Raw genomic sequence first — 25,600 nt, forward strand, 5'->3', positions numbered from 1 at the left:
TATATAAACCAAACTGGTAACAGTTGAGTAAACTCAACTCATAAAATGCTAAGGAAAGACAATATTTATGGAACTAAATAATAAATTGCAGAAGCATAAGCTTAGTCTCTTCTAGCCTATAATTCATGGATTAGAGCACTTTCATCTAAAAAGGGCAAAAGTATTTAACTTCTTTGTTGTTCAGCTTTTGGTCTGATTTACCATTGAACACTTACAGCTTTTAATCTTAGAAGTATTTTATTAACTTTTAATCTAATGGGAGGAATTCTAAGTATTTGAAAAAAAGGATAAATTATATCAGTGGCCATAAAAGATGCATGTCATTTAGCAGTAACATAAATACTTTTTTACAGGATTCCATTTTGGACATTAAAGTACCTATATTCAAAGGACCTGGAGAATTGCCTGAAATCAGATCTTACATGGAAGAATTCCCATTCCCGTTCTACATGATCCTTAGAGATGTGAACGCACTTCCAGAAACTCTGAGTGATGCACTCAGACAGTGGTTTGAACTGGTGACTGCCTCAGACACTTTGTAGGCTTTGTAGACAAAGTCAGGACCCGACTGCTGCTAAACTGCTGAAATACATGGAACAGCATTTCAGTGGAGGGATCATAAGGCCCCTCCTAAGGAGGATTAACCTGCAGGAGCTGCCCTTGGGCAGTCAGACTGCGCAGAACTAAGTGGTTTAGGTGCACTCTCCCATGTTTGTCAGAGGACAATTATGCAATTGTGAGACTGTCTCCTGCTACTCCCACAAATAAACTTTCCTCAACTTCTCTTGTAATAACTTATTACCTAAAAAAAGAAAGAAAAAAAGTATTTGTAATATTCACAGAGGTACAATTATTCCTGGCAGTCTCTGCTGCCATAGGAAAAATCAGTCTTGCTTCTGGGAAGGCATTTCTGTGTTAGAACTCGAGGTGTCTGGCAAAAAAGCATTCTTTAGCTTTACCTGTGTGGCTGGTGCCTCTGGGAAGGAGTGGAGGAGCAGGGAAGCAGGTGGTTTTAAACGACCAAAAAAAATGAGTATCTGAATACTTAAAAGTACTCTGCAGTTTAACACATCCTATTTAATTATTGCAGATTTTTGTCTGACGGTATCAAGAGGGAGTTTTCTGAATAATGCCATATGCCGATCTCTGTTCTATCAGTTTACACTGTGTAGTCTGCCCCTCTGTCTGAGGGAGACATTGAGGACGCTTCATAAATCCGATGTCTTAAGAGCACGGGCGTGATTTTTCAGTGCAAAGGCTATGCATCTTGTATCGTCTGTACTAATAAAAAGAGGTGCCGCTCTTTTTAATTACGACGTCTGTTCTTGGAATTGATCAAAGCCTCAGTGATCGAACCGAACTCCCCACAGGGAGGGGACACCCCAGGAAATGGCGGCGGGTGGCCCCGCCCGCGGGGGGCGGGCCCGGCGGCCCCGTGTCGGGGCAGGGGCGGAGCGGCGTCATGGCCGCCGGGCGCCTCCCGCCGGGCGCGCTCAGCCTCAGGCAGGTACGGGGGGCGGCTCGGGCCGGGGGCGGCGGGGCCCTCTGTGTTTGTGTAAATGTCCCTGGAAGCAAAGCCGCCGAGGGTGCGGCTCGCAGCAGTGTCCCGGAGCAGCGGGCAGACCTCCCTCTCTTGCTCCCCAGTTCCTGAGGCGGCAGCAGGTCCTGCAGCTGTACCGCAAGATCCTGCGGGCTATCCGGGAGGTGCCGGCTGAACAGGATCGCCGCTACTTGAGGGACTGGGCCAGGGAGGAGTTCAAGAGAAATAAGGATGCGACAGAAGAGGTGAGGACCGGGAACCCACAGCCCTGACCGCCTGCCCTGGGGAATGGTCACCCTGCTGTGCTGTCCTGTGGCTTGGGAGGGGTTTTGTAGGTGTCACTTCCAGACTGGTGAGAAGTCTCCTGCTACTGTTTTTTCATTTATAGAAGAAGTAATCGGGCATATCTATAAATATTATCCTCCCTGTTGGCGGTAGTAATGTTTCTCTTAATTTCCAGATAATAATCTGGAATTAGAAAGCTAAAAAACAAATAATTCTGCTTACTCAAACCACAGATCAGGAAAATTGTACTGAGTAATATAGTAACTAACATAAAATTACTAATGGTTAAGCTTTCTGTAGGTTTTTTAAAAAAACCTTTAATTTCAAGCATATTCAAGCAGAATACAATCAAATCGGATGGTTTGAGATATGAAACAAATATGAAATGCAGAAACCTTCACATTTCTTGTATGTCTCCAGTCCTCTTTTCTTGTTTGTTCCTTTTTCTAGCCAAGGCCCAAGGAATTTGTGGCTGAGCTATGCAGACAAAGCTCTAGAGAACACATATAATGTTGGGAGAAACAGCCACCTGCTCTGTAAAAGCCGTGTCTCCATAATGCCCATGTTAACTCGTCACTACTGACGTGCAGAGGCAGTAGACACAGAAACATAAAGAAAATGATTGTTAGGAGTTTGAATCCAGTTAGAAACTTGAGTTTTAAAGCCACAACCAAGCACATCATTGAGAAACTGGGAAAAATTAATTCATTTAGTCACCTGTTTCTTAACCACCTTAGTGTTACTTCACACAAAGAAACAGATGACGGTAGTGCCAGTAAGAATTGTATGTATTTTAGTGCATTAAAAATCTGCGTGGCTGTGTGAAACCTGTGTACAACCTGTGTATGGATGTTCAGTTCAGTAGACTCCATTTGGTTTTACAGGATGCAATCAGGATGATGATTACTCAGGGCAACATGCAACTGCAGGAACTTCAGAGAACACTCAAGCTGGCAAAATCCTGATACCGATTTTGTTTACAGTTGGACTTTCATCTGCTGTAAAGAAGAATGGTGTTTTCTCCAGAATGTGGTTATAATGGCAGCTTTTGCTGGCAACCTGGTAAAGTTTGAAGGGGGAATCTACCACAGCAGGGATGTTGTTTGGGTTTTCCCCTTTCACTTCTTGGTTTGGTTACCTTCCTATGTGGAAATCACTCAGACATAAAGAACAGAATGGATGATGTAGCATTTGCTCTGGGAAAAGCAGAAAGCACCAAAAATTCCAACAGCAGTGTTACACACCTGTGAAATAGAAAATAAATACAAACCGGATTTTTTTGTCTGTTTTTTACTGTGATAACTGTAGGTGGCAACATTCATAGTGCTAACAGCTGTCCACATACTGTGCCAAGGATTTTACCAAAATTTATGATTGAAAAAGCATTTGGGATAAATAAATGGGCCCAGAAAATATAAACGTGACAAAACTTTGAAGAAAGTGTTTTGTATGTAGGTGCTGGTTTTCAGTAGTAGCTGAATAAAACTTAAAATGGGAGGTGTTTATATATGAAAATGAGAGATTTTAGCCCCAGAGACGGTTATTACCAAGCCAACAGGAATTAACCGTCAAGCTAGTATTTAAAAGTCAATTTAAAGTAGAATTACAGCTAGTAAATGCTAACTGCAAATATTGTGGTTTGGTTTTCCAAATATTATGATATTGCAGTTTTGTTAGCTTGCAGCTGTTCTCACTTTCCTTGAGCTGCAGTGTATCTTACATACATAATTTAGAAATACCTAGATGAGCCAGGGGGTTTTGTCCACGTAACTGGACAGGCAGCAGTAGAGAGATACCTGACTACTACTGTACTGTGTGCAGTTTAGGTTGTGGTTCTAAGACATGCAGAACTCCTTGCTCTCCCACTTTGCTATTACAGTTCCCTTAGGGAGCCACCCTCCCACGCCAGCGTGGCTTTCTGCTGGATTGGTGAGCAGGACAGCAAATCCAGTAAGTGCCACCACTGGCACAAGAGAAGGGACAGGATGCTACTCCAGGCTGCAGGAGGGATGATAGGCCCCAGATGGGAGCAGGAAGTATGCTGCTTGCTGGAGCCAAACAAAGGGTCTTCAAAGCTGCTTTGCAAAAATGGAATGCCTTTTTTTCTGATTATTTTTCTGAAAGTCAGTGTAGAATCCTTTCCTATGATGTTTATTTAGCTTTGCAGTAAAGAATGTGCCTCAGGCAACCAGTAAGACTGCTCACAGGTTCGGGTTTGTATAGACAGAAGCCTCTGAGCTTCAATCAGTCAGTGAAAAATACACGTGTAAAAATATTTTGATAAAAGTTTATATTCTGTTAACATTTTCTGGTGGGATACACTGGCAGTATTAGGGTGTTGAGGATTACAGGTATTTTGTAAAGTCCAAGGATTTAGGATAAAATACCTCTCTTTCTTTTACCATTCACTCATGGGCTTCAGAGAACCTCTGATATCAGTAACCTGCAGGCAGGTTGCTTCGGATTTACTTAAATTACTTGTACATATGACCTTAGTAGTGTGGTCCGTATGTGAAACAGATGAGCTGAAGCCATGGCCTCTCCCTGGTGCTTGGGCAAGCTCTGGAGTGTGTGTGAGCAGCTGCACAGCTCGGCCCCGCGCCAGTAACTTCTGAAATGGTGGGTGCCTGCACCAGTTAAGAAGCAGCAGTCACTCCCTGCAGCCTCCCTCGGGACGGATGGTAGGCTCTGTTCCCATGGTTTACAGCCACAAAAGCTCAGAAGCTGAAGTCCAGTTTTTTGCTCTCCCTTCCAAGTGAAGTGAGGGAAGGGAGGGATCCTGTCAGTTTTCCCTGGCTAGAAAACGTTAACGCCACAGATCTCTGAGCAACACTCAACTTTAATTGCTTGGCAAAACATTATTCAGGTGATACAAAACTTCAGTAGCATGCTTCTGCATTCCTACAGTAGCTTAAACAAAACTGTAAACATAAGGAAGTGTCTATATTAGACTACAGAAGTCAGAGCAACAAAACTAGTTATTTCCATAGCTGCAGATACATTTGTCTTGATAGTGCATTAATAGGAACTTTAAAAAATATTGTTATATGATACAACTTTCTTTATACATCTGCTAAGAAGACAAAAGCTTAATTACTAATTAGTCAGTGGTGTCTTCAATGCTGTATAAAGTATTTTGTATTGATTTTAGGGCTCCCCAGTACAAAACTATTTTTTCCTTGGCATAACAGTACCATACTGTGCTAGAACAATTCTTCAGAATCGGTTCAATCATGATCTGGTAAGTAAACTTACTTTTGTAACAGAATCTGATGGAGCCTTCTCAGAGGTATAAGGAGGAAACCCTAAAAGGGTGCAGAGACAATGAGTTACAGTGCCTCTAGATCATTTGGAATCTGTCAGCATGGACAACATCTGGTCAATGTAAGTTTTGATTGTATATCAAAACGTATAGAACTTAACAACATTTTCAAGCTTTTATCTGTTTTGTGGGATTTTGTCCTAAGACCTGCAAACTCATCGGGGCCTGGTCTCCTTTGTAGAGATAAAGGAAAAAAAACAGAGGAGTCATTCAGAAGAACAAAGGTAGACAGTCTGGACAAAGTGGGAGAAAATTCAGACTGCAGAAAAAGAAATACTGGAGTACAAGGAACCAAGCTTTCACTTCTTTAAATAAAAGACTTTTTCAAGCTTCTTCAACAGTAGAGAATTCAGCCATGTGCTGCTTGAAGGAAAAGAGATTCATATAAAACTTATACCTAACAAGTAGACCATGGTTACAGTAAAATATTTGCTATCCGTGCCTTAAACAAAACTTCTCTGTCAGATCACAGCCCCAACAATTGTGTAACCACAAGGAGCTCTGCAACCAGGACACCACTAAAAAAAAGACAAATCTGATATAGCATTCATTTTAATAACGTAAAACCAAGAGTAAAGCATCTCTATCCGTGGTTGCCTGCCCTCTTCCAGCTGAAAGCCTGCATCTGTCACCTACCTGGGCTTGTAATTGGAGTGGGTTCTGTAGCTTTTCTTCACTGACTAGAGACAGGCCCTGGGGAGTATCTAAAATAGGATCAATAGCCCTTCCTCACTAAGGAATTCTGTCAAAAACTCTCAAACATCCTGGATTTATTTCAGTACTGGTATCACCACATGTTTACATGTAGCATACAGTGGAACCCTCTAGCCACACATGACCTATGTGGAAATAAGGGAATTCCCTTTTCAGAAAGCAGTTTTGGTTGCTAATGCATGTGTTTTCAAGCAGCATCTGGAAACTGGGAGTGCAATATTAACAGGCTCTTGGAAATAACAAAGAAAGGATCTAATCTGCAGCATCTCATTGTTATCAGTATAGTCTGCATATGAATCCTCCTCAGTTATGGAGTTTCCAGAGTTATTCCTACTCCTGAAAAAGAGTGTTTTGTTTGGATATAACAGGCACTACAAATATCTATCAATATTCCAGATTCCCATACAGAAGGTTCCGAGATGAGTCCTGTTGCCTGACTGCCTGCTCGGCAGTTGCTAGCTGTCCTTCTGCACCTTAGTCCTTAACTTGCTGAGCTCCTCTTCTAAGCATTTAATGTGCTCCTTGAGCGCAGCTTTGTCCTGTTGCGCTCTCTGGTTTGCTTGGCACTGGGCTTCTTCTATCTTCCGCTCATACCACTTCTCCATCTGTGTGGAAACAGCCTCGAAGAAGTACTGTGTTATCTCCAGGGCCTGGGAGGTGTCTCTGAGGGGAGGGGCAGGGGGCTGTCCTGCAGGCGGGGGGCAGGGCTGCTGCTCCTGGCTCTGGTGTGCCCCGGCGTGGTGCAGAGCTTTGTGCCTCGACTGCCCACTTCTGCTGGACTTTTTTGTCTGAGTTCCTTTGTCGATGAAGTATCCGCCCTGTGGTTCGGTCTTTGCAGGTTCAGTCAATGGCTGCAAAGCAGCTTGAACCTTAACATGTCTTAATTTGGAGCCCAGAAGTTCGGAGGAGGGCAGCTCCTGCTGGAACTTTTGGAACGTGCTGGCACTAACAGCTTTGTCCTTTGGCCTGACATCTTGAGCAGGGGCAGAGGAAGAAACTGGTCCACCAGCCACTGACTGTTGCTCTGTACCTACAGAATAAAATATAGACAGTGTGTTAAGAAAAGCTCTGGGCATTTATTTTAGCATTCAGAAGCCCTCGTTGTTTGATGAATGATGCAGTTTCCCACGTACCATGCTGTGTACGTTGTACAGGCTTATATTAGTTTAAAACATCTTCACAGTCAGGTGATGTAACAAAGAGAAAAGCTGGCTCAGGCAGGGAGGTGCTGCACTGCGGCCATGGGTCTACACACTGACCACTGTGAGGGTGATGAGGCACTAGAACAGGTTGCCTGTAGAAGCTGTGGATTTCCCATCCTCAGAAGTGTGCAAGGCCAGGTTGGATGGGGCTCTGAGCGATGTGGTGTAGTGAAAGGTGTCCCTGCCCATGGCAGGGGGGTTGGAACTAGATGATCTTTAGGGTCCCTTCCAACTCAAACCATTCTATGATTCTATGACTTCATCAGAAGGATGTGTAACAAAGATCAGTCTAGATTTCCAAGATATGTCTGCTGATATTTATGAACACCCTCCTTCTATAAAATTTGAAGCCCCGGTAATTATGAAAAGGTCTCACATTTTGTAGTTTTGAACTACAAAAAACTGCAGAATAGCTCACACTCACGTACCACAAGATTTCCTATGTGCCTTTCTAATCTGATGGGGCATCCATGTCCACATCTGTTCACTCTGCATTATACTTAGCTGTGGAGACCTGGCCATTCTGCCCACATCTTTATTATTTCTCAAAAGTTTCCAGAGCCAAGCACATAGAGGTGGCTTAAACCATATCTTCAGGTGGCCTTGATCCCTGAATGGGCTTTGAGGTTCTCAGCTATTTTTATTCTTGCCAAATGAACTAATAATTAAACAGACTTTGGTTCAAGAGAAGAGGAAAAGGAGGCTTATTCTATATACTTGCAGTTTGAATATTAACATGGGAAATGAGTATTTTAGGTTCACATCTCTGCCCTTACAGGTTCCAAACATCTAAAAAGCACTAAATAACAATACACTTTTTTCAGTAGACTCTGGATAATCTGCACAAGCCCGCTTTCCTGACAGACAACAGGGTGGTAAGCATTTCTGGAGAAGGTGGAGAAATTTCAGAAAACAGAATTATTCAGAGCACCAAAGGACTTGGCTTCAAAGACACCAGAAGTACCAGGATGAGTCAGCAGAATTCCACCCAGTCATGTCTTAAAATTTCCTACTGGCTTCCTTGAAAGCATATTCTAATCCCAAAACATTAGGCATATGGATGAGGGAAAGCACACAGCCAGAATTAATATATGAGATGTTAAAGCATCCCTCAGTTAATTAGCTTGCCCTTGAATAAATATGACATCTAAGTACCTGGCATGGCTGTACCTGATGCACCGTCTTGTTTAACGCAAAAGTGTTTCCCAAAGCTCTGCTCTGGCATCTGGACTCTGCTCCTTCCCCCATCTTCCAAGAGGCTATTGGGAAGTGTGATACAGGAATGCTGGTGGGAGGCCTCTGACTGCAGCACAGGCTGGTTGGCTTTACAGTCCTTGGCACTGTGGGGGTGGTTGTCTGTATCCAGGGTCTCGGTGAGAGACTCACAAGTGGACAAAGTTGATTTTGGTCTTGATGACCTGGAATCTCCAGAAAGTTTGAGCTCCAGATTCTGAATCTTCAACAAGCACCAAGTCTTCAGCTCATCGACCAAAGAAATCTATGAGAAAGAGACTGCAAATTAGACGATCCTGTGATGAGATCCTACGGTTCCTGGGCTGCTGAAGACGTGTGGCAAGGACAAAGAGAAGCAAGCTGGGTATCTGGGCTTCGACTCCCTGTACAGATGCGCCTGCTGTCACTGTGGGTATTTAAAGGACTGCAAATCAGAAAAGGTGAAAAACTATGCATTAGCTAACGAAAGGCACCCTCTTTTCTCCAAGCCACCACCTCTTAGATACGACTTCAAATGCAACTCTAAGTCCTCTGATCAGGGATGACTTGTTTAATCATACAGTCAATGATACTTTCTAAGTGCAAGGAACGTCACATGTGGTCAAAGCTGACTTTTTTTAATGCTGAAATTTAAATTAGACACTTGTGGAATCCAGTTTTATATCATTACCAACCTGTGCTTCTCTGTTCATTCAGTGATAAAGACAAGTTCCACACTAAATTATAAATCACTAACAGCTTTCAGATTGCAAAGGTGCTTAATAAGTGTCAGCTGCAGAGTCATTTAAATAATTTAAAATAGGAGTAGCTCTTCCACCCTGTTGTTCATATGACATCATGAATTTAGGTCAGGCCCTCCTAGGCACAAGGACATTTAGTCAATGTGTTTAGTAAAGCCCATTTCTCTTTCTCCAGCAGTTTCAATTAGACCCAACAGAGCAGGAACAGCTGATATTGCTTAATTCAGTGCATCTGATCTATCACTCCAGCATCTCGTTTCTTAAATGGAGATTACAAGGAGATGGAGTACAAGCCTAGACTTTCAGCAGCCAGTATAATACTTATGCCTCTTACAATGAAATAAAAACTAAAGTTGCCTTAGTTTGGTAAGTACTTTTCTTTGGAGAACAGTGTTTTGTGGATGTTAGACCCAAATGTCTTAATCAGTGGTTTATGCAAGGATTATCACAGCTGCCAGTCTTTTAAAGCAGATTTGGAAGAGTCTTACAAAAACTCATGACATTTTACTAGCACAAAGTGTATTGCCCAATTCTTGGAAGAATACCAGTAATGAGAAAATGAACTGTATTTTAAATTTACCCATGTGAGTAGAGAAACACAAATTTCTTCACAGGTTTTAGTGGTGAATTTTTGTAGAAGCTAGAAGGGCAAGAGCTGGATCAGCTGGATCTCTGTGGGAGCAGTTATTCTTGTACTACTGGTTAAACAAGCATACAAAAAGGATTTGCCTAATGGCACTAATACACAGCTTGGAGGTGCTGTCGTGTTGCTAACATCAGAGGGAAGAACTGCAGCCTTTCAATACATGGGGGAAAAAGATCAGAGAGAGAAGAAGGGAGAGATTCCCAGGGCCCACAACCTAATGGATGAGAAGTAAAAGGAACAACATAGATCTTAGCCTTTGTTACCATTTGCAGATGTTCCTGCAGATGTCCTTTAATGAAACAAAAACTGAAAACACAACTGTAAAAATTTAGCAGTAGGACTTTTTGCAAAGCACTATGTTAGAAAAGCAGTATTTTGTTATGGATCCCACACCTGAGGCACACCACGTTAAATTACAACAGTGGGACTGGATTTCACATTCCTCATTTCTAATGCAAAAACTTTATAAATTTGGTTTAGAGATTAAGGTGGTGGATAGGAATAACTTGGTCTTTCAAGCTCTTTTCCCTGTTTAAACAGATGAGCTAAATCTCTGATATTCTCTCTGCCTACTGGAAAGAAATTCTTGAGCTGAGCTAACAGGGAGTAGCTGTTTTGAGCCCTACCTGCCGCTTCTCCCCCTCATTCTTTTCCAGCTCAGTGTGCTGTTGCAGGCGGTGAAGGCACTCTGTTCTCTCTGCGGACAGCCGCTCAGCCATAAGCTTGTCTAAAACACGGAGCTGTGGAGAAAACCACAATTCAGCTGAGATGATCACATTAAAAACCAAACAAAACTCCCATCTGTGAACCTTGTAAGTCAAAGTACAGTCTGCCTTTTCAGTCTTTGTTTCTAGGAACTCTGCCAACTACAATTAGATGTAGCTTGCAAAGGGGTTCAATCACAAAATTATCAATGAATAACTATTAAATAAAAAATAATTTAGAGGATCTTGAATCTCAGTGCATACGTAAGTCAGCAAGAGGGATTCTTACAATTATGAACCAACCAGCTCTAGGGCTGCTTTCTTTCCCCCTTAATGGCTCAAGCCATTAAGATTCCTTGTCTAAGGAAGCACCAGAAGCCACTTAACACATTAAATGTGTCTTTTCTCAAGACCCTAGTTTGCAACATTAGATCCCTGTGGAATGTCACAATTCCCTGGTCTTGAGTATTAGATTTCACTGTGTTTTTTTTACAACATAAGAAGCAATAAATGAATCAAGACAATGAAAACAGTCGTTAAGCTTAGGATACTTTTCTAATAGTCCTATGGACAAACAGAGCTCTGGGTCAAATTCTTACTTGATGTTGAGTTTTGCTTTCCATCTGGCCCAGCTTAATATTCATCTTATCTTGTACTGTCCCAAACTCAGCTTTTATCTCTTCCACTGTTGCCTCCAGCTGATTCTCCAGTTTATTTATCAGGGGCTCACAACGACATCCATTTATCGGTGCCTGAAAGTGGTAATACAATTTAGTTGCTACATCCCACCATCCTCTTAGCGCACTTGGAACATTATCACAGCCTCCCTGAGTCAGTCTTGGGCTTTTCTGTACCACATAATGTATCTCACCCTCCTGATAATATCTTACGGTAGCTCAGCAAACAGGCTATTAGTTGAAAAAGCACAGACTAGAATAAAAGATTGATCTGATTTCTATGGACACATCCTAACACTCAGCAGTGTTGATTTCACTGGGGCTACAAGGAGCACTGAGCTCAGATCGTGTATGCTGTGGTACTGAGTGCTGTCTGAGGGGATACCATATTACAGGCCTTACTATTATAACCCTTGTCTTGATTCTGTAATTCTGAATTCTCTAATTCTGCTGTAAAAAAATAATCTGATTTTTTGGATGTGTGTAGGTTGTGTGCATTTTGCTTTTTAACCTAATGCCAATAATGTGTTCTGCCCTTTTTCTGTACTAAGTGGCAAGGCCTCACTGCTTCTGTTTGCTCTCACCCTGTTGGAATCCAGCTGTTCCCGGACTGTTGGGCACAGCTCTGCCTGCCTTTGACTCACATGACACCACCCCATGGCGCCCCTGCAAGGGGGGCTGCACTGACCAGCATTTAAATCTCTCTGGGAGATGGTCACAAAAGGCTCCCTTAAGTGAGGACAGCTAATCCTCATCGGCCTCCTCTGCAGCCCAAAGGCAGAAATTGGCTCCTTCAGAGGGTTGTGCCAATAGCCCAAAATAGCTGTTCTAAATCTGCCTGCAGAGGAGCCTCCCTCTCCTTTGGCAGCAGTGTTTCACAAATTGGGGGTTATTCCCTTGGCAGGGAAAGGTGGGTGGTTTGCTGAGCACTAAAGAAAGCTTCAAAGTAAACTTACTTAAGAAATTATGTTTGCTATTCAGGGCCTGAGGGCATCAAAGAATACAGACAAGCAAAAAAAAAAGAAGAGAGGAGTGTCATGTATTTCAGGAAATACTATATGGGAGTCTAGCTCTATTAAGCTAATCTTTGTGAGTAGATGAGATTTGTATACAAATCCTATCTGCTCTCTGCATCTCTCTTTCTGCTTCCCAAGTCCTTCCTATGGCCTACCCACCTACCATCAGATGCTCGGGGCAGGGAGATACTGCTTTTAATGTATAAAAGGTCCTCCATCCTTTCTGATGTCTGCTATGGGATAATTACTAAACTATAATAGTGCCCCTGTCTGGAAATTTCAGTCTCAAAACTGGAATAAATGCATATGAGTTGGTAGCTCCAGGTTTATTTGTGAATCAGTTTCTTTACAGATTCTGCCCCCAGGAAACATAGAATCCCCAAAGACATGTTGCAGTAAACAGAAAGAATTGAAACAAAATCTATTGAGCTCACTCAAGCTCTTGGTTTAGGCGGTAAGCCTTCAGTGCTCACATGATGCTTTCCCTTGGAAAAGTTCTTTGCATTTCCTGTCAGAAATCCTAATGTTTCAAAGTATATCATAAAAGTTCTTGTGTCATTTCCAGTCACTGTTCACACCTTATCTCCAAAAAGGAACTATTTTGTAGATCAAAACTACTGAAGTATGTCTTCTTTAACAGGCACAAAACCAGCTTATTGTTTGCCAGACTTCGGGCCAAAATGCAGCTGGAACCCAAACAAGGAAAATGAATCCAGTCATGAGAGTGCAGTTAATCGAGCATATTTTCTATCCGTTACCTCACTGTGCCCCAGCTCCTGTGCTGCTCCCAGCATCTCCCTCCTCTGCAGTGCCAGCTCACCTGCATCACCTTCCCATCCTTTCCTCGGTACAGTGTGTAGAGCTGGTAGGCTCGGACCTCGTGGGGTGGGGGTGGGGAGGAGCAGTGATGTTTGCTTCTGCGCTTAGGCACGTTTTGCTGGGGCTGAGGGAGTGTCTGCTGATCAGCTGGGCAGATTGGGTCCGAGAGTGCGGAAACCTGCATAAAATACGGATGTTTTCCCTATTTATGAGCCCCTTGGTAAACTGTTCCAGGTGGGAATGGGACAAATCCATTTTGACAATTACAGTAAAAATTGGTTTTGTCTGAAGACTATCTCTGCCCCACGAGCACAGCAGGGCTCCTGCCCCGACTGACCAACACACCAAAGGAACACCCACCTACTGCTCAACAACTCTCTCTTCCCTCTCTTTGCTGTTTTAAATCTACTGATACCTTTTCCTTTGGCTTTTTCTTTTTGCTCTTCTTCCCTTTGGGATCTGGTGAGGTTGACCGGGGTTCATCCTTCAGATTGTTCTTCCTCTGCGGGGGCTGGTCGCTGCTCGGTGTGTCAGCAGCTGAGACGCTGCCCTGCTTGAAGCAAAGACAGGGAGTTCAGAGCAGTTGCAGAGGTGGGCAAAAGGAACCCCTTTGTCAATTGCCCAGTTTTAAGGTGCTCTGCTCCTGGGAAACTCTTTAGCAGCAAAGCATGACAGACTGCCTCAGGCAGCTGCCGCGGCCACGCACAAGTGATGGCTCCAAACACACTGAGTGCTCATGGGTTTTTAGTAACACTCCCTCTTCACAGCAGATCCAACTGGTAATACCAGGCTGTACCTTGCTCTGTACCACTTCATCCCGTGGCACCGACTGAGCTCGCCTTTCCTCTTTCAGTCTCTCTCTCTTCTTCCTCAGGCTTCTCCCACGGTTAAAACGCGAGACCTGAAGGCAGACCACGAGAGACCTGAAGGCAGACCATGACTCAGTGATGTCATGCTCTTTCCTACCACAAAAGACAAGTAATAGAGCAGACTTTTTCCACATCTGTACAAAGGGCAATGGATAAAAGAGAGTGCACTGCCAGATGGATGCTGGTGGGCCAGGAAACATGGGTATTTATGCCTGTGAAAACACACCACTGAGCTCAATCTTACTGGGGCACTTTGCTGTCCCCTAGAAGGATAAGCAACCCTTCCCGTGTCCTCCTGTGTCCTTGGGCTGTTTGTAAAGCCAAGCCTAGCCCTTTTCATGCAGAGGTGAAGGAAGGGATAGCATCTGGTCTCATACCCTCCAACCTCCTTTTCAGCCTGAAGAGCTTTGCAGCATTTCACACACAGCTGGGACGTATAAACAGGACATTTTGTCCCCATTTCAAAGCATCTTCCATCTTGGGGATGGGACGTGCCTGAGGCAGGCAGCAGAGTGACGCAACTCAGGAGCCTTTGGGTACAGGGCAACTTTCTAACCCCTAGGCCGCTGCAGGGAACAAGTGTCTCTGACTGCTCCATGCTCTGCCAGTCAGGACAGTGGGACCTCTGACAGCACTTAATGCTAAGGCTTAATCTGCACACCTTGCTGGCCTTGGGGGCTGAAAGGCTCTGCATCAATAGACCCAAGGCCAGCCCACAGTGCCAGCAGAAATGTAGGCACCTTTCACAGCACAAGATAAGGAGCAGGGGATGTGGCCTCCCAGGGTTAACTGGCCTCAGCTCCCTGTGTATGTGTGTGCTGGGGGGAGGTGTGTAACATACCTGTGATGCTTTAGTGAGGAGGAGTGCAACCTCGGGGTTATTGTGCTGTCTAGCAACCTCTAGAGGGGTCTGACCTGCCTGAAAAGAAAAAGAAAACAGCATTTCCTTTAAAACACAAACTACTGGAAATGTGGAGTTTCTCCAACCACGTTCAGTACATACTTTGTGCACAAGAGTAAAGCGACTAACTGCTTTAATTTACCCAGATATAATTCAACACATATCAACCAAGTATTTTCTACCAAGCCTATGGAGAATGTTGAAGGGACTCTACATTCATATAAAATACCAAAGAAACTCCATGTCCTGCTTACATTGTTGACAACGGATGCGTCGGCCCCTGCCTCCAGCAACAGCTTCACCACCTTCTTGTGATTCAGAGCAGCAGCTACATGGAGTGCTGTATCCCCTGCCTGCAGGGCAGAAAGCAGGAAACAAACTTGTCACACAAGTCCTTGGGTCTCACTGCAGAATTCACACCGATGTAAAAGATGCTCAGAGGTGAAAAGACCTACACTTACTGATGTGACAACTAAGCTTAAATAAGGCCCGGTCAATAAAAAATTTTAAAAAAACTGATGAGTTGGGAGGAAGGTGACAGGAGGGGCCAGGAGCTACTTCGACTTGGGTTTGAGAAATGCAGCAGGGGTGCTGGTGATCTAACTAAACCAACTGATACATGATGCAGCTTGGAGACAGCCCAGCTCCACCTCCAGCAAACGGATACAATATCTGAGGGCAGAACCAGTTTTCCCACCACAACCTTCCCTTTTTTTCCCTTCCCCTAGGTTTGATTATTTGGTGTGCAGGTGGCCGTGTATCACATTACTCAAAAATAATTAGATAAGTACCAGCAGCAAGATGGTTGACATTCTCTTCACAAGATTCCTCAGGAAAAACAGATTTTGGACCAATGCCAGGATGCAATCCAGGTCCAGCATTAACACACTGCCCTGCCCTTGTCCTGGTGCAGTGAGGTGAAGACAGCCGTGATCAGATTTAAGCACCAGTAACAGAGCCAGCAGCTGTTCAAGGGAGACCCTACACGTGTATATAATGCCCTCCTGTCCCCCTTGCCTTGCATTTTGTCTTAATAAACTTCAATCTCCGTGGGACTTGTGGTTCTCTATTGCTTGATGCTAACTTAGACAAGGCATATTCCTAAATCAAATCATTGTATGTGCAAATATGGAACAACTTCATGTAGCGCTCAGGAATGAAGAAGAGGAATATCTTCCCTGGGCCAGGTTCACAGCCGTTGATTCTAATATTCAGTAACTCATTTTGCAAGTTAAAAAAATAATTTCCAAATAAAATTACATAGTAAATTTAATATGCTGAAACCCATTTTGTTTGCTGTATTATCTCATAGCGAAGAAAGAAGATTAAACGTACAGGTCAGAAAACATCTTTATGATCTTCAACTACACACGCAAAACTTCCCAGGAACATGGGAAAATGTGGCTAAGTACCACATAATCTGTCTATTTAGCAGATTTAATACATTTTAATGTGTTAAATTCATTCCCTTCTACCACCCAATTAGGGTATGCTATAGGTACAGGAATCAATTACTTCTCTGTAAAACAACTACAGATGATTAATCCTAGGCTGGACTGATCATTACTTGAAACTTAGAGCGTACTTTTCCTTCACTTTTACGTCCTTTTAATTCCCCCCTACTGCAAAATGCAGCAAAGAAAAGTATTTCAGAGGAATTCACACTTTTGTAGCATCTAAATGTCCGTGAGTTCTGCTTCATGATGTCTCTGTAATGGCCATAAGATCATTAAATCACCTCATAAATAAGAAACGTGTTAAAGAAATGATGCAAATGCGATGGCAAAACAATAAACCACTGATATGCCATTACTTTAAGGCTGTTCTTAAAAGCTTAGGCATTTGGCGGTACAGTGGAACACAGAGTGAAGTGGGATTACTTGGGTTGGAATCCCTCTTCCCAACAACTGGCCGTATGCAAAGGGCACAGAGTCACGATGGGGTTCATGCACTGACCTGGTTCTTTTCATGGACAGAACAGAAAGCACTGAGCAGCACCCTAATGATGGGCAAGTGATTATAACGAGCAGCCACATGCAGACAGGTATCTCCTGCCTGCAAACAGAAACAAAGCTCTGAGCATGTAATCACAGTGGAAAAGCCTGCATTTGTCATGCTGTTCGGGGATGAAATAATCCTATTAAACCAGAAAGACCCATAAATACCACACACCTCCACTGAATAACTACGCTGTCTTCTCTGCAGAACAAAATCTGCTGTCATGGGTGGGAAAGCTTGGCAAGTGGTGGGGTCAGGCAACGTGGGGGCAGGAATTCATTAACCATTGATGGGAAATAGTAGAATTATAAAATGCTGGTTTACTTCACTACAAAACCTGAGTTACATTTTTCCATTAGATCTGTTTTTCTGAACCACAAACCAGTGTCACCTGGAATCTCAATTTGGGGTTGTACATAATGTGAAAAACATGAGGAATGGGGGCCAGAGCAGCATTCCCATGAGGGGTGGCATTTATGCAGCTGACACTGGGAGCTGGGAACAGAGCCCCATAGGTTTCCACTTCTGTGTGTCTCTGCCTACTTTGTTATCAAGCAGAGACAAAAACATCTGGCTTCCTTGGTAGATTATTTTTTTCCTTTGTCATGCCAGAATCATTATAAAATAGGAGGAAAGCTGTCTGAAACTGAAGTCACCTTGAATCTACCTCATTTGACAGACTGACACACAGTATATATGATCTGCATGTCTGAAGACTTTCACCACTGTGGCATAAAACCCCTTTAGGTTTTCCATCTTTCTGAGAGGAGCCCTTTTGCAGAATGGCACGACAGTGTCTGGCTCAGGCCATCAGGACCCCAAAAGGCAGGAAAGACCAGCTGCCTCAGTCTGTGCAACAGCTAAAACCCTTTTGGCTCCTTCCATCCCTGCTCAAGAGATGGGTAAAAGTAGTGCATCACTAATTCCTACCAAAAGCATTCCTGTACATGAGGTATACAATGGTTGACTAGTGGGTTTTTTCAATATCATTTATAATATAATATAATTTATAATATAATATTATAATATAATCACAGCTTAAAACCTTTCTGAGTATTTCTACAAGTTAAAGCAATATAGCTAGAACAAAATCACACAAAAATGAACATGTTGTTTTCAAAACTCACATTATTTTTGAGGTCTGCTCGAGATCCTCCAAGTAACAAAACGCGAGTACTCTGAGAATGGCTATTCTGGCAAGCCAGGTGAAGAGGTGTGTTACCTGCCTTAGAGAAATGCAAGAAAATATAAAAGCCATATTTAGAAATTGGACATAAGCATTAAAAATAAAACCTCACAGGTCTTCCCACAAGAAGATCTACCCAGTGGTGGGAAACTATCACTGTTAGTTTCCCAAAGACATGAGCTGAATGAACCTGGAGACTGAAATCCCCTCTTCATCCTGGCAACAGCTTACCTGGGATATAGTAAAGTCAGAAATTGGACAGTCTAATGATATCTGCATTGATCAAGTCTGCTTAAAGGAAGCAAAGACTCTGGAAACTGTCTCATTCATTAATATCAAGTATTTCCTTTAAAGAACTATAATTCCTGTGTTTGGGGTTTCCCCCATGCACACACACAAAGGAACACTCTGTCATGGCAAGGCATCAAGGGTCACTACAACTCCCATCTCCTAACGATCCTAACACAACCCTAAGTCTGGCTGGAGCTGTAGGTGGTCTCACAGGGCACGATGCAGATTTTAGGCTATCAAGAAGCTTCAGAAAGCACATGAGTCTCCAACAAAGATGAGAAGGGGGGAAAAAAGCCACCCAAACCCCAGAGAATCACATGCTATTGTTCTTGAAAGAAGCCAACATCCAGTATTTATGGACAGAAATCTAAGAAGCATTTGCTTGTGTATTGTCTTTCTAACACTGTGAAAGATTTTATTGGTCTGACAAGTTTTTCTGGCAGCATTTGGCTTTTGTGGGCCTGAAAACGTTTGTAGTTTTTTGCTCTTAAAAGCTAGAAATTAAATCACCTCAGGTAAAAAGGTTTCCCGGGCTTATTAGGCTGCCTGTTCACCTTGATTATGTCCTTTAATTTGTCCCCTGTGCTTTCAAAAAACAGATCAAAGCTGCAGGGTTTGAATTACAAAAAGGCCAACTCTTGATGTGGTCCTAGGTCTTCACTCCCATGTTTCAGACTATTTCAGACCTGAATGTAGTCTCCAAGCTCTGTGGCAGACATGAACATTTTCCTTCTCAGCTCAGTTGTATTTGAGTGTAAATTTTTTCCCTCCCGGGTTTATCTGTGAATATCTGCAATGCCTTTATCATTTGCTGTTTGGCACGTTGACCCCAGTGGGAAGGGAAGAGGTCCTGTGCAGCATGTGATGAGTGAGGACCTCAGTGCTGGGAGAAGTCACAGTGCTGGTGCTGAGGGTCAGGGATCACAGAGCGGCTCATCTGGCTCGTCTCCCATGGAGCGACAAATCTCTCATCAGCTTCTGGAGAGGGAGAGGAGGTCTGCGTAGTACCAGTCTGGGAATCTCCACTGAAATGGAGTGGAATGGAGGATCTAAAAACAAGGCTATAACTGATCTCACTGGATGATCTATCACAGTAGAAGAGTTTTCATTAAACCACCTTGATTGAAAACAAACTGCCTATCCAGAGTCATTGTTGCACAGAAGGAATACAGCTACCCAGGTGATATTAACCATGAGTTATGGAAAATACAGAGTCAAATCCCTCCTAACTCTTCACAGGATTTGGCAAATCTAGCAGCCTGCATCTGTCCCATCCAGCCAAAATCACACAATTCCAAGGTGTAAGTCAACAGCTCATGGGATGCTCCGGCACATGGCATCAGCCCTGGCTGCCAGAAAAGCTGTCAGAATGATTATGCCTTGTCATCAGTAACACAAAGAGCTGAGAGACCAGAGAAACCATTTGGGGATTAAGTAGACTTAAGCGCTTCATTTTTCTTGAAATCAAAAGGGGTAAAAGCACGTGGAAGCATGCATAATTCCCACATTTTTCAGCAGCTCCTGAGAACAGATCTTATCCAATAAAAACCACCCAAAGAGTGAAATGCTAAGGGGAGAGGACTGTGAGGGTACGACATCAAAGGCCAGCAGAGGAGCTGTTCACACAATATTAAAGTTTGCCAGTCATATTTCAGCCATCAACCCTGCTGAGCTATTCTGTGCACATACTTTCCCAGAGAGGTTGTCTCCAGCTGATATAGACTGGCTTGTAAGCTAAATCTTCTAATTCCCTGAGGCATCCAAGCATGCAAGGATAATCAGACTTGCATCTTAAGCCCACACCTTTGTACAGAAGTGTATGCACATACATAGACAAGTGTATCTGGGGGTAGGAGCATAATGGTTCATAAGATTTTATAGTCTTGACTTTATAGTCAAGCATGGGAAGTTTTCTGAAGTACCTTTGATACAAATCTAGGTGGATATTACAGCAAAAATAACTAGAGAAAATAAAAACTAGTAATTGAAATAATATGAAAGAAGGAATACACATAAAACAATATCAAAGATTGTGTAATTACAGACCAAAGTCACCAGAACTGTACAAACACATGGTTATACACTGCACATACGTGCAATACAGAAACACTATGCCCAGGCAACGTGCCTTTTTACTCTAAATCTTAGTCAGCTGTCTTGGCTCTTCCCCAGTCCCTTTCAGTTGTTGTTTTAGTGACACATTTACCAAAAAATGCTCAGAGATCCCACAAAGCCATCCCGAAGTCCTCTTACCTCTAATGAAGGGCACAGTGCCAGCTGTGGGATCTGACTGACCCATCAGCACAGGGATCCAAACCGGGACTCCACTCATAGCAGAGACTGCTACCACTATTTCCTAGACTATTCCATCAGCTTTTGAATTAGTGAATTAAAGTGTCCCACAGTTACAACAACTAGAGTGGAACTAAAACCCCATGCTTTGTTATTCCTTCCTCTAAATGGCTCACAAGTATTATAAATAACTAAAGGAACATAATCCAGGTTCATTACAAGATTTTGGGAAGAGACCATGCTAATATATTAGGAAGAACTTAGTAACAAACGATACATTTCCCCTCCCTCCCCCTGTGGCTTACATTCCTTTGGCTATTTAATTTCAGGAAAAACCCCACCATTTTCCTATTAGTACAATCAGTTTCCATTTTAAATCATACCAATCACAATGAATCTCCTTGGTATAAATTAGAGCACCATGGAGACTTCCACAGGAATGGCAGTGTTCCTCAGCTGTAATTAATGTATCATTCAATGCGCTATTGAGTTTATCCTGTATCAGCTGTCAAAATATGAATTTCTTAATGCCTGTGGATGAACCATCCAGGCATGATAAATGCATCAAAAAGAAAAAAAAAACAAACCAAAAAAACCACAAAAAAAACCCAAAACAAAACAAAAAAACAAAACAAAACAAAAAAAAAACCACCACAAAAAAATCCCACTAGGAGCTGGTCCCCCCACCTGCTGAGAAATGCCATGGCCAGAAATGTCCAGTTCTGAGAATCAGCCACCTTATACCAGAACTGAAAGCTCCTCCTGCATGGGTCTCACCTTGTTCTTGGCAAGAACGTTGGCTCCTGCTTTAACAAGCACTTTGGCAGACTGACTGAATCCATGCCAACAAGCTTCGTGAAGAGCAGTGTTCCCATCCTGATGAGCACACACACAAGAGGAGAAGGTTATGTGCTGCATAACCTGCTCTCTTAAAAAATATTTTCCTTTCCTTCTAGCTTATTTTTTGTTTTATTTTTAGAAGAGGGCCAAGATAGTGTTATTTCTTTTGTCTGGAACTTGAAATTAGTTATATTTGTTCCCAAACTAAACTTTAAAGCTTGGAATTCTTAAAGCCTGGGATTCTCAAGTTGCTGAGATAATCATGGTAAAATTCAGTGTTTTGAGTAGGGCCTAGTATGGTTGTACATTAATTTAATTCTTCCCTTAATGAGCTGAGAACAGACTCTTAAACCAAAAACTATCAACCCAATATAAAAGCATAACTAAATCAGCAACTTATATTAAAGAAATGGTACAGGGTTTTTTTTTTTCAATGTAACTGTTGCAATTACTGTCGAAGCATCAGATATTTACTCAGGAGTATAAACTATAACTTTCTCTCTGAGACCTTAATATTACTGGCTGGCAAGGCTGCCATCCCACAGGGCTTTGCTTTTGCCTGTTACCTTGTCTTGCCTGTCCAAAGCACACCCCTCCTGAATCAGAGTTGCTATGATATCGGTGTTCCCTACCACAGCAGCTCGGTGCAATGCCGTCTGATCACCCTGCAAAAAGAAGCAAATTTGTAATTGGTACCATTCCCACCTCATTTTGACTCACTACAAATGCAGGCAACACACACAGGGGCTGCATCTTCAGCGCACATACTGTTTAAATCCAAGCTGCCTTTGAAAACAGTCCCTGTAAACAACTACCATTAAAGTTCACAAGATCAGTGAAGCAATTGAAAGTATCAAACCAACTGTTCACAGAATTTTGCAAGTCATCACAACCCCATACACAGCGCTGAAGCATTCTAAAACTGGTGGTACTAGAAGGCAGTGAATCAAACATGTTTGGCACGACGCGTCTAATAATCAACAGTATCTGCAGCGAACTGAAGGGAACTACAGGCTGTCGCAATTCATCATAATGATCCTCCTGTACTTACACTAACTGGATGAGGCTCTCCTGTTTTGACTCTGATTGCTCCATCAGCCCTGCTTAGGATAAGGAGCACAAGATGAGAATCAGCACCTCTGATGAATCTACCAATTAGTGCTAAGAGTGGAGGCAACTTTATGATGAGGACCACAACTGCAAGACTCAATTCACTCAAGGAGTTGAGCAATCCTGAGGCCCAAACAACTTTCATTTCTCACTGACCTGCCACATAGCAGCAATAAGCAAGTTTCTTACAACAGTTTATTTCCTTTATGGCCAAGTTTCCGTAAGAAATTATGCCGATGTGGTCATCTTGTCTGACTGCCCATCTATCTCTCCTCCAGCAACTGCTGAACTCATTTGCTGACCTAGAGAGCCCAAGATTAATTTTCTACAAGCCTTCCAGAAATTGAAGACCAGGGAGACGCAAACCACTGGCCCTGCCCAGTGGGGGCTTTCTATATATTTTTATGTGCATGTTGGTGAGACCCTGATAAACGAGGGGAAAGAGAAGGATTTATGCAGCAGCATGTAGGGATGTAAGACATCGATTGATGGGAAAACGAGTTGCAGTAGCTCCACTGCTGCCACAACAACTGGTCTTGGCTTTTCTTTGAAATCACTTTGAACCTACAATGCTGAAGCACAGCCTGAGTCCACGAGCAAAGACAGGCTTCAAAGCTACACACAGCCTCTTTTGGGATGAATAAACAGAGTGGGAATCCAATCCACTTCTACCTATCCAGATAATGGTCACCACAAACACACGCAAGGCAGAGATATGCCATCTATCCTGGGGAAAAAAGGCTCGCAGGAAGCTAGTCCTAAATAGAACAAAATTTCCCTGCTACAAATCTTTATCAGATAATGGCATATTATATTAAATACTAAAACTAGAGGAATTTCTGTGTTTTCTGTTCTACAGTCTACAACTCTTCAGAAAACTGGCTAATTTGAATAATTTGTTCTCAAGGTAATTAGCAGCTGACTTTAAAATTGCTCTTCATGGGGTTCTTTTGTGCTGACACCAAACTAGTCATTAATCTATATAGAAAAAAATAAGCATTGCCAACTACAACCTTTCAATAATTCCTAAATCATTAAATTGGCTTATAGTCATGAAGTTGATTTTAAAAAATTGTGTTGAAGGTCCTTTTTTAAAAAATTACTATCTACGGTTTTTCTCTAGAGGCTTTTTGTTCTTGTGACTGGTAATGTATTTTAAGATATTTTGAACAAAGACAGTAACGGTTCCAAGAAGTGGGACTTTCAGAAAAGCCCAAAGTGTTGGAAAACTGACAGCACTGCAAGTGCTCTGAACTTTTGTATTTTTTTCCAAATTCAAAGACAATCAAAATGTTATGGAAAACATCTGAATTATACCATCTCACAAGTGCAAGTGTCAAATAGTTACCAGTAACTTCGACTAAGTGGAAATTTGCTCACCAAGATAAGGAAGAACTTAATACCCTTTTTAAAAATGCATGGCACTGATGACTGGCCAGTAGCTGCTGCTACTGCAGCAATGGGTAATGTGGACAGTGCAAAAGTCATTTTATCTGACTGTCACAAAGTGGAAAGTAATCCACCAACACATCCCTGCCAACTGGTATTGCTGCACCAGCGAAACTACAGAAGATACTATAAAACAGACTAAAACAAGATGGCAAATGCCACTGCAGTGAATGGAGTTTGAACAATGAATGGTTGGTTGCTACTTCTTCACAGTCTAGGAAATTACTGTGGAGAAGACTAAATTGGGGGCAGGCATGGATTTAACTGGATTTAGTTTGTAATTAAGGATCTTCTCACTGGGTCAGTTTAAAACAAGGCTGTTCCTGTCATTAGCCCAATCCCATCACAGCAATTGCAGTGAGGTCAAAGCCATTCAGCTTTTTAGAGTGTGTTGATATTACAGCTACTTTTAATGCCATCTCATTTAATTTCAAAACAAAGATATTTGTTTATTTGGAAAGCGGGAAGCACACCTCACTGCTGCAAGAGCAGGTCTCCCTTGGGGAGCCCAGTCCATGTGCTGGAGCAGGACTGAGATAGCTTCAGCCATGCCCAAGCTTTGTCCCATATTCAATTCTGGTCCCTGAAGTGGAAGCCCCAGTAGGTGAAAGGATACAACTCCCACAAATGGCAGACTCAGGTCCCTCCTGTCCAAGGTGTGGGCTTTGGTGCCAACATCTTCCCTACACAGCATGGGAACAGTCAAGTGTCTAAGAGTAAGGTCCAACCCACACCCTGACTGGGCAAAATAAACACCTCATCCCTGTAACAGGGACTGTCAAAGGATATCACCGACGGAGGCACCTCCCAGTGAAGAGATGGCACATATCAGTGTCCTGGTGTAGGTCCATCCATACCATCCCCTGGCCACTCAGCCAGCGGGACAGAGCAGGACCCGGTCAACTGTTCCCTCGGACCTCAGCACAGACATTAACCTTAAACTGCTTAAGGTGCTGTGAAAGCTGAATCACCAGATTGCAATGCCCTCTGTGTGAGAGTCACTGAGTGCCCCAGCCACGGATGGCATAGCTCACCTATAAATAACACTGCCTGTACTGCTGCACTCTAACCTGTCGTGCCTTCCCATCAGCAGCAGAGCAAATCCCTACCTTGCCTTTTATGGAGTCAGAGAAAACAGATACATTTTTTTTCACAGCATGAATTTTCAGACAGTGTAATCACTGACTTGTGTATCTTTTATTAATTGCTAAAATAACTGTCTCTGAAAGCACTCATCGGATTTCTGCTTTTAGCAAGGCATTACGGGGCTCTTCCAGAGGCTCAGAGAGCAATTACAGCGGTAAATGTGTATTAACTGTCCAGACTATTATGCTGGGCACAATTTATGATCCTATTTGCAAGAGATTTATGCCTTAGGAACAGACTGCAGATCAGCAGCAATGAAGAGGGATAACTCCAGTGCTGTGTCACACAAACATGACCTTGACAGAAAACAGTCTGCCTAAATGCAGATGTGGGCCCAAAGCCAAAAAGGCTTAAGTGAGGCTTGATAGAAGTAAGGCACTAAGATCTACACTGGTGAATCTTAAACCCCCTTACTCTGCCTAGCCCTAAAGGCAACTCAAACTCATTCCACTCCAATGCCCTGGACATCTCAGTGTGCAACACTGCCACAGGGCACTGCAGTCACGGTGGCACCACAGCCCCTAATGCAGCCCCTAATCTCTCCTCTCTCTCACTCTACAAGTGCTCTCCTCACGTGCTTGCTGGAAGAAGCTCCATGCATGTTGCAGGTATGCCCACCA

At 43.0% G+C, this 25,600-nt stretch overlaps 3 protein-coding genes across 8 annotated transcripts in view; 2 read left to right on the forward strand and 1 right to left on the reverse strand.

The window, feature by feature from the left end:
* MDN1 (midasin AAA ATPase 1) overlaps nt 1-1,310 on the forward strand; it is a 95,083-nt gene extending 93,773 nt beyond the window's left edge. Inside the window, exon 102 of the mRNA XM_050316778.1 lies at nt 354-1,310. Within this exon, the coding sequence (XP_050172735.1) occupies nt 354-542 (189 nt within the window). The 3' untranslated portion in view covers nt 543-1,310. The remainder of the gene's footprint in view (nt 1-353) is intronic.
* Nucleotides 1,311-1,423: 113 nt separating this feature from the next.
* Nucleotides 1,424-3,099, forward strand: LYRM2 (LYR motif containing 2). Its single transcript, XM_050316787.1, has 3 exons — nt 1,424-1,507; nt 1,645-1,785; nt 2,710-3,099. The coding sequence occupies exons 1-3, from the start codon at nt 1,463-1,465 to the stop codon at nt 2,788-2,790; spliced, it is 267 nt and encodes an 88-aa protein (XP_050172744.1). The 5' UTR covers nt 1,424-1,462; the 3' UTR covers nt 2,791-3,099.
* Nucleotides 3,100-4,646: 1,547 nt separating this feature from the next.
* The window catches only part of ANKRD6 (ankyrin repeat domain 6), a 97,655-nt gene continuing 76,701 nt past the window's right edge, over nt 4,647-25,600 (reverse strand). For 5 of the 6 annotated variants that reach the window (XM_050316782.1, XM_050316781.1, XM_050316783.1 and 2 more), the window contains 13 exons: nt 21,842-21,940; nt 21,213-21,311; nt 17,794-17,892; nt 16,625-16,723; nt 14,923-15,021; nt 14,609-14,686; nt 13,695-13,799; nt 13,314-13,448; nt 12,900-13,076; nt 10,986-11,138; nt 10,309-10,422; nt 8,219-8,561; nt 4,647-6,891 (listed from right to left, as the gene is read on the reverse strand). In XM_050316782.1, the coding sequence (XP_050172739.1) occupies nt 6,317-6,891; nt 8,219-8,561; nt 10,309-10,422; nt 10,986-11,138; nt 12,900-13,076; nt 13,314-13,448; nt 13,695-13,799; nt 14,609-14,686; nt 14,923-15,021; nt 16,625-16,723; nt 17,794-17,892; nt 21,213-21,311; nt 21,842-21,940 (2,175 nt within the window). In that variant the 3' untranslated portion in view covers nt 4,647-6,316. The remainder of the gene's footprint in view (nt 6,892-8,218; nt 8,562-10,308; nt 10,423-10,985; nt 11,139-12,899; nt 13,077-13,313; nt 13,449-13,694; nt 13,800-14,608; nt 14,687-14,922; nt 15,022-16,624; nt 16,724-17,793; nt 17,893-21,212; nt 21,312-21,841; nt 21,941-25,600) is intronic. The other variant, XM_050316784.1, reaches the window with a different exon arrangement.

The sequence above is a fragment of the Myiozetetes cayanensis genome, unplaced genomic scaffold, assembly GCF_022539395.1.
Source record: "Myiozetetes cayanensis isolate MyiCay16 unplaced genomic scaffold, myiCay2020 scf2-11, whole genome shotgun sequence".
NCBI classification, from domain to species: Eukaryota; Metazoa; Chordata; class Aves; order Passeriformes; family Tyrannidae; genus Myiozetetes; species Myiozetetes cayanensis.